Source organism: Tursiops truncatus, chromosome 2 (assembly GCF_011762595.2).
Source record: "Tursiops truncatus isolate mTurTru1 chromosome 2, mTurTru1.mat.Y, whole genome shotgun sequence".
NCBI classification, from domain to species: domain Eukaryota; kingdom Metazoa; phylum Chordata; class Mammalia; order Artiodactyla; family Delphinidae; genus Tursiops; species Tursiops truncatus.
Genome location: NC_047035.1, coordinates 53,683,500 through 53,697,801, shown reverse-complemented (window position 1 = coordinate 53,697,801; position 14,302 = coordinate 53,683,500). Strand labels below are relative to the sequence as shown.

General features: G+C 40.7%; 1 protein-coding gene across 1 annotated transcript; it reads left to right on the top strand.

The window, feature by feature from the left end:
• Positions 1 to 683: 683 nt before the first annotated feature.
• On the top strand, positions 684 to 2,671 carry LOC117311196 (Golgi-associated RAB2 interactor protein 4-like). The gene is made up of 2 exons (XM_033852588.2): positions 684 to 1,805; positions 1,837 to 2,671. Exons 1-2 carry the CDS (start codon positions 758 to 760, stop codon positions 2,562 to 2,564), a joined length of 1,776 nt encoding a protein of 591 aa, XP_033708479.1. The 5' UTR covers positions 684 to 757; the 3' UTR covers positions 2,565 to 2,671.
• The last annotated feature ends 11,631 nt before the right edge of the window (positions 2,672 to 14,302 follow it).

Here is a 14,302-nt window from a genome sequence, read left to right as displayed (position 1 = left end):
ACTCTACGTTATTCGATACAATTAAACCATGAGCTTAAATGGTTCAAATTTATCCCATCATCTTACATTCCTATAGATTTCATCCAGTAGCTGAATTTGGGGGAGGAAAAGAAAAAGGACCCACACAAAACTTTCCCAGTTGAAGACATTTTTATTTCGGTACACACCTGGGTCCCTGGCAGGATGGGCCTGTCCTCCGCGGGAGGACATGTTCTCCCCCTCCTTTGGGAGAGGATGGGGGCCCTGCCCTGAGGGGGCAGCTGGGGGATGAGGCAAAGGGCTATGTGACAGTGATAGGTCACAATGAGGCAAAGGGCTATGCGACAGTGATAGGTCACAAAGGGCCCAGAGGATAAATAGGCTGTGCCAGGGGGTTAGGCTGAGAAAGTGGTTACTTCTCTCACTAGGACTGAAGTTCACCACAGCCTCTTGGGGAGATAAAAACCCAGAAGCAGAAGTGAGGGGAGGCAGAGGGGGAGCCTACCATACCTCTCTACACACTTGAAGAGATTCAGCCTGGGGTCCAGGCACCCTACAGCGTCCCCGCTGTGATCATCTGTACCCCTACGCACGCCCCTGCCTCTGGGGGACCCTGAGGCAAAGGTGGGGCCTGTGGGGCGGGCTTGGAAGACCTGCCGTAGGGCCGCCTGTGTGTTACTTACGAGCACCGCAGCTCGCTCTTCTGCCAGTGAGGCCGAGGGAGGGAAGAGCCAGGGGCCCACCTTAACCGCGCTGCCTGTCGTGATCAAAGACAGCCATGAGTGGGGACACTCTGCTCCCATATCACACGGCCCAGAGCAGCACCAGCGTGGGCCTGCTCAACACCACCACGGGGAAGCTGCAGCAGCAACTGCGCAATGGCGAATATGACATCTTCAAGTACGCACCGATATTCGAGAGCGACTTTATCCAGATCACGAAGAGGGGAGACCTGATTGACATGCACAACTGTGTCTGCATGGTGACCGTGGGCATCACATCCAGCAGCCCCGTCCTCCCACTCCCAGACACCATGCTGCTGGCCCGATGGGCCACCGGCTGTGAAGAGCATGCTGAGCACAGCCAGGCCGCCAAGGGCAAGAGCCACGAGCCTGCAAAGACCTTAGAGCTCACCAGGCTCCTTCCCTTGACGTTCGTGAGCATCTCCACTCACAATCGCGAGAAACAACAGCTGCGCGTGCAGTTTGTCACTGGCCGCTCCTGGTACCTGCAGCTGTGTGCCCCTCCGGACGCACAGGAAGACCTCTTCACCTCTTGGGAAGAGCTGATTTACCTCCTGCGACCACCAGTGGAGAGTCTCAGCCGCACCTATGCCGTTCCAGCCTGGGACATGATCGGCCTGCCTGTGTTCGAGGAGGAGGAGGAGGACGGCAGGAGCCCGGCAGTGGAGGATCTCCAAGAAATGTGGGATCAGGACCAGGTGAGCATCTGCAGCATCCACACGTGCTCTGAGCTGTCCGGGGCCACATCTGCAGCTTTTGCTGGTGGGGAGGGGATCCAACTGGACTCCCACAAGTCCGATACCATGCCCGATGTGGCCACCGCAAAAGCAAAATCTACAGTGCTTGACAAAGCGTCAGCGTCGTGGGCAGTGACAAAGGTGGAGACAGCAGGGGTGGCAGGAGGCACCGCAGCGGGTGCTTTGAGCGTGGCAGTGATCAAGTCTCCTGCCCCTGAAGAGCAGAGCACGGCCACAGCAGCCACAGCCAGCAACGGTCCAGGAGGAAGGAAAACCCACATAGCCACTGGGGGCACTGCCAGAACATCCCCGAGGAGCAGGAAAACGGTGCTGCGAACAATTCAGGGTATGCTTGGCAGGTGCCGCGAACTGTTCAGGGTATGCTCCCAGCACGTCCACCAGTCTCTCCCCAGAGGCCGGCGTGACTGTGGTCGGAGCAGAACCCACCAGCAAGACTGCTGAAGGAAGAGCCGACGAGGAGGACGAGGGGACCCTCATCTCAACCTTGCCACAGGAAGGCAAAGTGAGTGAACAGGATGGCAGCTCACAGAGGGTGTCCCAGGCCCGCAAGGGAAGAAGGGAGAGAAGGGAGCACTGGGGAGAGGACAGAGCTCTTATGAGCCCCTCGCTCTGCAGTTCAGTGGAAAGCCACCACAAGGCAGCGGGGAACAAGACCATCCAGAAAGCAGCTGGCCCGTGCTCAGGCGGCGGCAGAGCCACTAGCGATGACCAAAAGGACAAAGGCCACGGCAGCCCGGGGGTCAGCGAGCAGGGCACTGCTCACAAAGGCATCAGCCGTGCTCCCATCACCAACAAGTCCAGGACCTCGCACAAATCGGGCAGGAGCTTATCTACAGTGAGTTCAGGTCCCACCACCGAGAGACTCAGCAGCATCAGCTCTTTCTTCAGGAACGTCAGAGCCAGTCTTACTACAAAGACAGTGGCCTCCTCACGCGATAAATATGTGAGCATCCTGGCGAAGCCAGTGGAAGGGACCCGAATGGAGGCCGTCGTAGAGACAGCAGAGAGTGGCCAGGGGCTGGAGATCACTGGAGGTGTGACATCTGACACCATGGAGCCAGTGACCGCTGAAGCCCATCAATAGGACCTAGAGCTGGGAGCTGCAAAGGGGACCAGGGCTCAGGGAAATACCCCTGGAGAGCCCATTTCAGCTTCCTTACTGCAATTTAAATAAAAAAACAAACAATCTGAGAATGCATGCAGTGTTTTGTCTGAATTTCTAGGTCCCGAAGCCCAGCTGTAGCCTCACAGTGGATTCTGTGATGTCAGCTGTGCCACAGTCTGAGACCCAGTGTCCAGTCAAGGGCAGCCCCACCTCACACACATGCTCAGCGCCAACAGCAGTGCTGCATCTGGCCTCCACTCCTTTCTGGCTTTGCCCCCCAGGGCCATGGCTCAAAGTCAGACTATGGTCTGGGAAGCTCTCCTTCACTATCCCCCTATTCTTTTTATAAACACTTATTCCCCCTGAAGGTCTGTAAACAAAGCAAGTACAGGACTCATGTCCCCTCGGGCTATTCAGTGGATAGAAATAAGTATTAGCTAGCAATCAGAACCGCAAGCACTCTCATCTAGACTAGCTGTTCCCTGCCCAGGTATTAGCTCGCAATCAGAACAGCAAGTATTAGCTAGTGTGCCATCGTAAGCATACCACTCGATCACATTTCACAAGATAAGCAACCCCACGAAACTAGCACCTGGCGAAGAATCAGAACATCACTGCAACTCTGGAAGTGCCCCCTTGCAGTCACTCAAGGGTAACCACTACCCTAGCTTTCAACACCATAGATGAATGTTGTTTGCTTTTTCAACTTTACATACTGGAATCACATAGTATGTACTCTTTGACTCTGGTTTCTTTCCCTTAACATTATATTTATGAGGTTTGTGCATGACTTCCCTGGCGATCGTCCATTTATTTTCACTGCTATACAGTATTCCATTGTGTGGTGATACTACAACTTATTTTGTTATTGATTTAAGTTATCAGTTTTGGGCTATTAAAATAGTGCTATTATGAACATTTATATACAGATCTGTTGGTAAAAATATACATAAACTTCTGTTCGGCATATACATAGGAATGGAATTGAATATATGCGTATGTTCAGCTTCTGATTATACTGCCAAGCTATTTTCCTTCCAAAATGACTGTGGAAATAATAATTCCCACCAGGAATGTATTAAAGTCCTGGTTGTTCCACATCCTTGTCAACATTTGATACTGTTTAGCTCTTTCCATTTAGCCATTCAGGTGGGATATAGTGACTTTTCTCCCTTTTTCATGATAAAAATATACTGAAAAATATATAATTGGGCTTCCCTGGTGGCGCAGTAGTTGAGAGTCCGCTAGCCGACGCAGTGGATGCAGGTTCGTGGCCCGGTCCGGGAAGATCCCACATGCCGCGGAGCGGCTGGGTCCGTGAGCCGTGGCCGCTGAGCCTGCGCGTCCGGAGCCTGTGCTCCGCAACTGGAGAGGCCACAACAGTGAGAGGCCTGCGTACCGCAAAAAAAAAAAAAAAAAAAAAAATCAAGTAATCAGCTCAATAGATGCAGAAAAAGCATTTGAAAAAACATCAATAATCCTTCACGATAAAAATGCCCAGAAAACTAAGAACAGAAGTGAACTTCTTAAACTTGACAGAGGGAAATTCTGAAATAAAGCTACAGCTAACAACATACTTTATGGTGAAAGATTGAATGATTTCCCAAGACAGGGAACAATGAAAAGATAACTGCTCTTAACCCATCTATTAAATGAGCAGGAGTGTGTGTGTGAGTGAAAAAGCCAAGACCAATTAGACATGCCAAACTGATCCCAATGCAAACCTCCAATCTTCTGAATTAAAAAAAAAAATAAGAAAAAGAAGATACAGACAACAACAAACCCAGAATAATATGAAAGAAGGAACACTCAGGAAACAAGACTTCTTAGATATTAAAACTAATACAGTAGAAATGTATTCAAAGAAGGGCTAGAACACAAAATTGAGGAAATCACTCAGTAAGTGGTGAAAAAAAAGACAATGATAAAAACATTTGAAATGAGAAAGTTAAAGGACTAAACTAAGAATTTCAATTCAGATGTGAACATAAATTTCAGAAAAAACAGAAAACTGAAGGTAGCAGCTTATTAAAGACATTTTAAGGATCCCCAAAATGAAGGGCCTGTGTTTCCATATTAAAAGGGAAGTCAGAACAAAAAAAATTAAAAGCATATCATGATCTAATTTTAGAACACTGAAGATAAAGAGAAGGTCCTGTATTTGTTTTCCAGGGCTTCTGTAAGAAAGTACCCCAAACTGAGTGACTTAAAAAAAAATTGTCGTCTCACAGTTTGGGAAGCTAGAAGCACAAGATCAAGGTGCTGGCAGAGCTTGTTTCTTTCGAGGGCTGTGCAGGAAGGACCTATTCCAGGCCTTTCTCCTTGGCTTGTAGATGACCGTATTATTTCTGTGTCTCTTCCTGTTGTCTTCCCCCTATGTGTGTTTACTCTTTGTCCAAATTTTCCCTTTTTATAAGAACATCAATCAGATTGGATTAGAACCAACCCTATTGACTTCATCTTAAGTAATTGTATCTATAACGACACTACTTCCAAATAAGGTCATATTCTGAGGTAGTGGGGAAAAAGACTTCACATATGATTTTTAAGAGGACACAATTTAACCTACAACAAGTCCTAAAATCATCCAAAAGAAAATATATATAAAACAGATCACATAGAGGGAACTGGATTTAGAATGACATTGGACTTCTTAGTATACCCTCAAAGTTCTTTAGAAAAATGATTTTCAACCTAGAATTCTATTCATAACCAACTAATAATTAAATGTAAAGGTGGGCTAAAGACGTCTTTAGACACGCAAGGACTCAAGTGTTAACTTTCCCTATCCCCTTCTCAGGAAGCCACTGCTGCATATGCTTAATAAAAATGGCAGGGAGTGGGGGATTGGTGGATTTACTCTAAAGTTAATGAATCTTCAATTTTAGAATCCCTCACTTGCACAGTTCCCCCTTTCAATGAATGGAAAGGGCCCTAGCAATGTGGTGACATAATCAAATGATTTTGAAAAAATTTTAAAGAAAGATAACCACTATTGGTTAAGACAGTCACATTTCCTTGTATAGGTGTGCTAGGCATTTTTGGGATCCAGCTAAGAAGAAGCTGTGTTGGAGACATTATATTGTGTTTAGTAGGATATATTTATGAGGCTTATGTCATTTCCATGTATAATTAAAGTTTTGCCAGTTGGAAGTGTAAGAATAGCTTCTAGTAATCTCCTCTTACCATTATGCTAACTGCCTTAGTGGCATCAAAGTTCAGAGCCAGAGATTTATCTCAATAAGAATGTGTCCTTTTGCAGCTGACACCAGAAAGATCTAGGTAGGGAAGGAGATGGAGGATGTGAAATTTATAGAGGCGGAGAAATCTACCAACCATCATGCATGCAAACTGTAAGCAGAGCATTCAGTTCTCATCAAAGCCCAGAAAAAAATGGACATTCTCTTCAGTCGGGAAAGTACTGGATAATATAGAATTCGTGATTATAAATGCACCACAGTTTTTTTGATGAAAATTGTACAAAAATACGATTTATCTGAATTCCTGTGTGTTAAGGGCGTATACTTGTATATGCAGTGTCACAAACATAGTATATTTGAATGTAAAGTTGTATGATTTATAACTTAGCATCTTGTCCTGACAAATTTTGGCAGTTTCCGATGAAAACTGCCCCTGAGTGAAACAATCTCTGAGTGGAACCTGAGGAAATAAATCTCAAGTGACAAAAACACTACATGTCATCCTGTGTATGTCAATGTATGTGTATAATACACATTTATGTAGCTCAAAACAGGCTAGCAGCAATTTGTAAATGCATTTGAATTTGTGGGACAGGAAATGAAAAGTTTTAAAGCCATTATTATCTTCAGGAGAAACAAGAAGTTGTAAAAGAGTTGCAGTCGTAGTGAGGTGGGAGGTAGATGGGCACCCCCAGGGTAAGCAGTTAGAGATTCGTTCCCAGTGGACTGATACTCCAAGATGAGAATAGCAGGACAATTGAGAGAGGAGGCTGGGCCCTTCCCAGATAGAAGATAAAAGACCACGTATTTCTCATTCTCAAAGTCAAGGAGACCTTCCCGACTAAAAAGCTCCTTGGAGGTCAAAAAGGGAGGGGGCACCACCCCATAGTAAGAGATGTCAAGTACCCATAGACCTCTGCTAGACTCTATCTTGGCTAAGAGATGCGCACGCACACATGGGAGGATCCTGAGATAAACCAAATATGGGCTTAGAACCAGGCAAAACAAAATGATTGGCTAAAGGAAGCCTGGAAGAAATGCCCCATATAAGTGATTTAAACTACTACGAGTGTGCGACTCTCTCTGAGTCCGCCTGTGTGTCTCTCTATACGTACTGTACTCTTTTCCTCCTAATAAGCACTTATTTCACTACCTTCCGTCTTTGTGGGAATTCTTTTCTGCAAAGCCGAAGGGCCAGGGCCTTGTCACTGACCCCTGGTCTAGTGTCTCGGATTCGGTGTCTCACTTCCGCGACCCGACCTCAATCTCTGACCGGGAACCAAAACCCTGCTTCAAGCCACTGCAGGCCGAGGCCACCTGAGATCAGTAGTATACCACTTAGTCTCACTGTGAGCACTATTAACCTCATCAGAATCCATGTAAGCACTGCACATTGATTTAGTTAATATTATGATGTAACTACATTAGGAAGCTATAGGGACTATGTATGGGAGTCTGTATGCTTGCGTGTCTGTTGTGTGCGAGTTATTTGTAAGAGAGGTAAATTCTCGTCTTCCATTTAAAACAAAATAACTGCCTAAAATTGAAAACTGAAGAAATACCATATAGGAATGTTAAATGCCTGAGGAAACAGCTAAAGGTGTATTAGGGGATGCTGTTGGAGAATAAGATTTATGGGTCAGGAAGAGAGGAATAGGAAATAGCTACATTTTGTTATAAACTTTGTAGTGCTATTTGCCTTTTAAAAGCATGTTTATATATTTTTAATAAAAATAAAATGTAACTGAAAAATGGAATCAGTTCTGACACACTTTCATAAAATGAGTCCTGTAAGCTTATTACACTTTTCTAGATTATTGCTAAAATTGATTCACATTTTATTTTTGCATTATATAATGCTAGTAGGAGTACTCTTTCAAGGTGAAGAAATGATTAAATGAAACTAATTATTTCTTTGAAGAAAACCTAAATCCTTGATAAACCAAATGAGAATTGAGATAGAGCAGCCTGTTTGAATATCATTGTGCAGAGCCAATACTTTTTTAAAGGAAAGTAGGATTTAAATATTTATGAAATTGAGTTTTCTTTACTATTTTGAAAAAGAAATTATTAAAATTTTACGACCTTTGTAGAATTTATTTTTCTTTCCTTTCTGTGCTATGTAGGAAATAAATTAGTTTTACATTAATAAATCAGAATACGTGAAAAACTAATTGCTCACAAAATGCAACTGTATCAGATAGAAATAAAACAGCATTGTTGCTTAGCTTCCTAAGTTTGAATTTATTATATTTAATAAAATAAAGATTAAAAATGTATGCATTGGGGTTTCTAAATGTAGGCACCATGCATTCATTCAGGTTTTGTTATAGAAGAAGCATTGATTTTACTCTTGCATCTACATTTCACAAAGAGAGTATCAGCGGAAAAAAGCTTGCCTCACAGGCAAGGTTGAAAGCTCAGTTTCATTTTATTTCTTATCTTAATAGCAGGAACCTGCTACACAATGAAAAATATATGCTTCAGGAAGATTGAACGTGCTCCGTTTTGCAGAGTTGTTCATCTTTTCTAAAGGACAGTTATCAACTAAGCAAAAAATGAAGCTATTCTGTTTGGCTTGTGATATTATAGATCTATGACTGTGTAGTTAGAAAAATCCAAGCAGGAGAGGTTAGAGTTTAAAAATTAAGAGAAAGGTGATAGAGTGTTTTTGTTGAGAATATAGCTTCAGAGGAATACATATTATGGTGGGCATCCTGTAAAATGGCCCCCAAGAGTCCTTACCTCCTAGTATTCAGGCTTTTGTGAAATCCCCTCTCATTGAGTGTGCACTGGACTTGCTTCTAAACAATAGAATATGGAAGAAGTGATGGGATGTTGCTTCCAAGATTAAGTTATAAAAAAGAGTTTGGCTTCTGTCTTGGTGCTTTCTCTCACTCTCTCTTGGCTTGCCGAGCCTGAAAGACCTTGCCAGTTTTTGAGGCAGCTCTAGGGAGAGTTTCATGTGTGTGAGCTTTGAAGGAGATCTTCTGAGACCTGTCAGTAGCCACATGTGTGAGCGTTTAAGAGATCCTTCTCTAGTCAAGCCCTGGGAAAACTGCAGTCCCAGCCGATACCTTTACTGTAGGCTCTTAAAGGACTCTAATCAGAAACACACAGCTAAGCCACTACCTAACCTACTGAAAGTGTAAGATAATTTTTTTTTCAGCTACTGAATTTTGGGATAGTTAATTATGGAGCAATAAGTAACTAATTCACAGGCCATAATTTAAACCCTGGCCCCACTTAATTTCTCTTAAGTCTCAGATTCTACATTATTAAAATAGGATAACAACTGTATGTAATTTTTGTATCATTGTTTGGGGATTTAATGGGTTAACTTATACTAATAACTCAGCATCTGTAACTGCACATATGGTTTACCCAAAAAAGGGAACTATTATTTTTATTATCCATATAATTTGGGGCAAAATGTATAGAATCAGCCTGTTCTTCTGTACTTAGACTGGAATATATCTTCTCAAAAGATCCGTAAACCATCATCCAACATATAATTTGCCTTTAATATTTATTCTACACCAGTGTCAATCTTTGCTGCCTTTCCATAGCCATCACCTGCTATCCTTGGCTTTAGACTCAGTTGTATCCAACCACTGAACCAATTCTGATCAACACACACCATACCTATATTAGCAATCTCACAGTCTCCAACCAGCTGGGTTTAGAATTAATACTAAAGTCCTAATCCCAGGACAAGATTAAGGTTGGGGTTTGAGAAGTAATAACTTTTTAAACTACAGAATTGTCCCTATCTCTTGTTGGCTTTTTCCCTAGGCCATGACTTCCTGATTTGTACAACATCCTGAGATACCATGCCTGGTGGCTCTACATCTAAGTTGGACCCCCTAGACCAGCCATGCTGTCTCCCTTATTCCTGACACCACCATGATTCCTGAATTTCTGTTCTTCCTCAAAGGCAAAATGCACTCTCAGTTGGTTTATGTGGATTACGCAGCTATATTTGTTAGACAGAATTTGGATAACTCCATGATGGGGATGAGATCTGTTATCATTTCCTCAGAATAATAAATATTGGGCTGGCCAAAAAGTTCATTTGGGTTTTTCTGTAAGATGTTATGGAACTAACTTTTTGGCCAACCCGATAATTTCAGCTCTATTGATGCCTCTTCCTCTTCTTCCTCCTTTTATCCTATTTATCCACACTGTTCTAACTAAATCTTAATTCTGTGTTTATCACAAGATTGAAAACACTGCACTTTTACAAAAGCAGTAATTTATTAAAATTTTATATGTAGACAGCATGCAAAGAAAATACTGTTTAGCAATTGGGATAAAGTATAGATACCTTCCCAGTAAAAGTAAATTTACATCTCCAAAGATTGATTTCATTAAAGCACCTTTTATCCCATAGAAAAAAAAATGAACTCAGTACAACCCTAACTCAAACTTGTGCACTAAAGAAAGTACACTTCTAAAAAGGATGATAACTATGTGTATCTATATGTAATGCTGTGGAATTGATATAAACTCTTCTTTATAAAGAACATCTTGACGTTTAGAAAATGAAGGATTTTTCTCTCCTAATTTAGCTAAGACTAAAAAGTTGATTTTATAGTTCTTCAAGAATTGTAGATTTAAGACTATAAATCCAGCAGATTGGAAGACATGGTAGTGGTGATGGATTGTTGCCAATATAAAGTAAAATATCAGGACAATTTCATGATAAAAAAATATTATAGAAAATCACAATCATTCTGCTCACACTTTCAAGGAAGTTAATCATCCCTAAGCTAAATGATCAATTTGTATAGTATTAGATTATTTAGATAAATATCTTCACTCAAGAGACTTAGCACATTTTAGGAATGATGTGTCAAAGTATGATAAAATTGTCAATCTGTACTATAGATTCTACCCTCATCTCATCTGTTTTTCAATAAGAATGGTGTTATAAATTACACATAGTGACAATGAAGTACGATAAATTCTAATGTGTAAATCCGGGTGTAAATATCTGTGTTATAATGCCATGCTAGCAGATTTCACTCCCAAACCCAATTTATAAGGTCTCTGATTAATACTATGGTGAACCCTTACTCAAAAGTAAACTTGAAAGTCATCGTAACTACTAATATTTAAGCTGTTTATGAGTTATATGAAAGATCACTTTGATCTTAGCAGTTAATGGATGTGTGTTTTTTCTTAGTTATTTCCTTTTTATTTTTCATGCTATAATTGCCACCTTTGTCGTTTCTTTAAAAAGCATCATCCAGGAATTAATTGACAAAGCTATGGCTGGATATTAGGTCTACTGAGTGAACAACTGGGCGTTCCTTTTTACACTCTTGTGTGCTTCATATAAAATGATTTCTAAGTGGTAGCATTTAAAAAGTGTTTCGTTGCATTTGGCATGTCTACGCTGATTAATGTTCCTGATATTTTGACACAGGCAAAGAAAGATGATATGAATTGCAGTGGTTCTTGGCCAGGACCTTTTGAGCAGGACTAGTGCAGTTTTTGGCCATTTGGCAAGTGACGTTTCCTTCATCTGTGAACTTATAGAAATCCAAACTAGTATGTGCAGGACCATATCTATTATCTCTTGAGAATGGATGCAAAAAATGAACAAATAGGAAGGACAGTCTTTAGTTTTATAAAGAATACTCCTTTATATTTATCATAAAAAGCAGGACATGCTAGCTGAGAGGAGAGAAAACCTCCTAGTACCCCCAAATGAGAAAAAAAGTTATAATTGGATGTCATCACTGTCAATCATTTTGTCTGTAAAAAGGAAGCTTTTCGTCTCTAAGTGGAAAAACAGTGATCAGATTCTGTCTGTAGATGAGCATCTTTTGTCTTCCCTTACTGAGACTGAGGTAGGGTCAAATTAAACGTCTTCTGGATGTTGTAGAAACATCCAAGAAAAAAATTTTATGGCTAAGAATCCATGCAGGCAATATACAATTATTACTTCTGATTAGAGAATAAAGAAGGTTTGCTGAAAATTGTTTTCTGATTTATATGTTTCTTAGAGTTCATACATTCCTTCACCTCAGAAGTATTTATTGAGACCTCATTATGTTCCACACACTCTTCCAGCCTCTAAGAATACACCAGAACAAAATAGAAATTCTTTCCCTCCAGGGTTCACATTCTACTAAATATTTCATTCTTTGATTTGCCAAAAGAACCAATTCATTAATTTGTGAATGATTAAGTATACGAATTTCCTCTGACCTTTTATTTAAAAGTTCTCCTAAAACAATGGCTTTGTGTAAACGTTTGGTGTAACACTGTTGCACTCCTCTCTAAATCTGAATTATAACCTGTGATTGTGGCAGAACCATTAAAACTTTTAGTAACATACATAGAGATTGTGTATCCTTAGAGACACAGTAGTTAAATGCTAAGAAGTAATTCAGATGCAGATTTGTGTCTATACCCATTTATATAACTACATCTCTATATTTATATCTAGATAGATAGGTAGATACTAGATATAGGTAAAATTATGGGTATAGAGATAGAGATAGCAATTATCTTGCTAGAAAGGGTAATAAAACTACTGACAATTTATTGTATTCAGTAGACCTTTATCTGTCCTCCAATATATACAAGGCATTAGTCAAAGCACTGTGATGGTTTAGGCAGATAAGACTTCACTGACCTTAGATCAGGCTTATGTACTAAGTAAAGTGTGGGGTCAAGGTATAATACAATAAATGATATATAAATTCTGGAGTTGAGATGAACCCGGTGATGAGGGATTATTGATTATAGTTTAAGGGACTGAGAAAGGCTTAATAATTGAACAGGCTATTTGTTGAGCTTAAAATATCCAAACACTTCAGTCTAACACTATTTTATTAGATCTTTACCAGAAGGATCTAAAGTCCTTGAAAGAACTTAGCTCTAATTAAATATTTCCAAATCCATTTTCAAAGTCTTTCACTGGGCCTTGATGTTGAAAGTGAATGTTCAGTTGAAGGTAACTTTCAGTTCACCTTCTGAAGTTAGTACAAAAAGAAATGAGTTTTTCTCTGATGATTAGTGACTTCTCTGTCTGCCGCTAAGACATTTAAAGGTTTCAGAGAATCAGTAGTAGTCCCACAGTTTTTGTTCTGTCTTTTTAATGAGCCTGAGTAATCTTGGATAAAAAAGAAGTAGGATAATTTTTTTTAAATAAATTTATTTATTTATTTGGCTGTGTTGGGTCTTTGTTGCTGCACGTGGGCTTTCTCTAATTGCGGCGAGCAGGAGCTACTCTTCGTTGCGGTGCGCGGGCTTTTCTAGTTGCGGAGCATGGGCCCTAGGCATGCGGGCTTCAGTAGTTGTGGCTCAGGAGTTTTGTCTCGTGGGCTCTAGAGCACAGGCTCAGTAGTTGTGGTGCACGGGCTTAGTTGCTCTGTGGCATGTGGGGTCTTCCTAGACCAGGGCTAGAACCCATGTCCCTGGTATTGGCAGGCAGATTCTTAACCACTGCACCACCAGGGAAGTCCCAGAAGTAGGATAATTTTAAAAAGGATGAGGAGAAAGAAAAGCACAGATGTACACCTGAAAAAATAATTTTTTATGTATTTTTTCCCATTGTATTGTAAAGGGAGAGTGGAGAAGAGAGCTTATCTTCATCCCCTGCTGAGTGGAGGGCTGACCAGCTCAGCTCAGTGATCCATTCAAATGCACAGGGTCATCAAGCTGGTTGTCCATGGTTTCCGTTTTCTGGGTACAAATAAAAATAACACACTAAGTCATTACTACTCTCCACCATTTCATTGTTTCTCTGGAGGAGGTGTCCCTTTTTAGGCTTATTTTGCCTGATGTTTTCACATGATTAGATTGAGGTTATATAAATATTTTTGGTAAGAATATCACAGAAGAGGTGTGTTCTTCTCTGTATATCATATCAGTGGGCACAAAATGTTAGATGTCATAACTGGTGATATTAACTTTGATCACTTGTTTGATGTAGTATATGACAGGTTTATATGCTCTGGAATTACTGTTTCTACATTCTGTATTGATTAAGTACCTGGGGGAAGATATTTTGACACTATACAAATATCCTAGATCTTAATTTCTACTCAAAAGTTTGCATAATAATTTTAGCATGTAATCACGCCATCAGTAATTATTGTTGTGGAGTCCCAGTGGAAATTTTAAAAGTTTTCTTCAGTTTTTATACATTTATTAATTAGATTTATTTTATAAGGAAGAGCTAGCTCTTCTCTCACTTTTATATATTTATCTAATTATTCACTTATATTAGTTGGCTGCATGAATATCTACATTATTGTATGGGTTATAATATAATACTATCATTATTTATCTTTTTGCTAAGATTTATCCAGGTTGGTTATTGGAGCTCTTTCACATAGTCTTCTGTGTTCGCATCTTTTTATGAGCACTTTCTTACTTTTGAAACCATAAGATGCTCCACTAATTTTGTATTTTTCCTTCCCTAGACCTGGAATCAAATACTTCTCCAGGAATCTCAAGTTGTTTTTATTGGAAAGATCTAATGTTTAAACACTAAGG

Bases quoted from the DNA above. Each gene is read 5' to 3' on its own strand.
- LOC117311196 (XM_033852588.2), top strand. From the start codon at position 758: ATGAGTGGGGACACTCTGCTCCCATATCACACGGCCCAGAGCAGCACC. The intron at 1,806-1,836 runs GTATGCTTGGCA...CGAACTGTTCAG, and splicing joins GGTGCTGCGAACAATTCAGG to GGTATGCTCCCAGCACGTCC.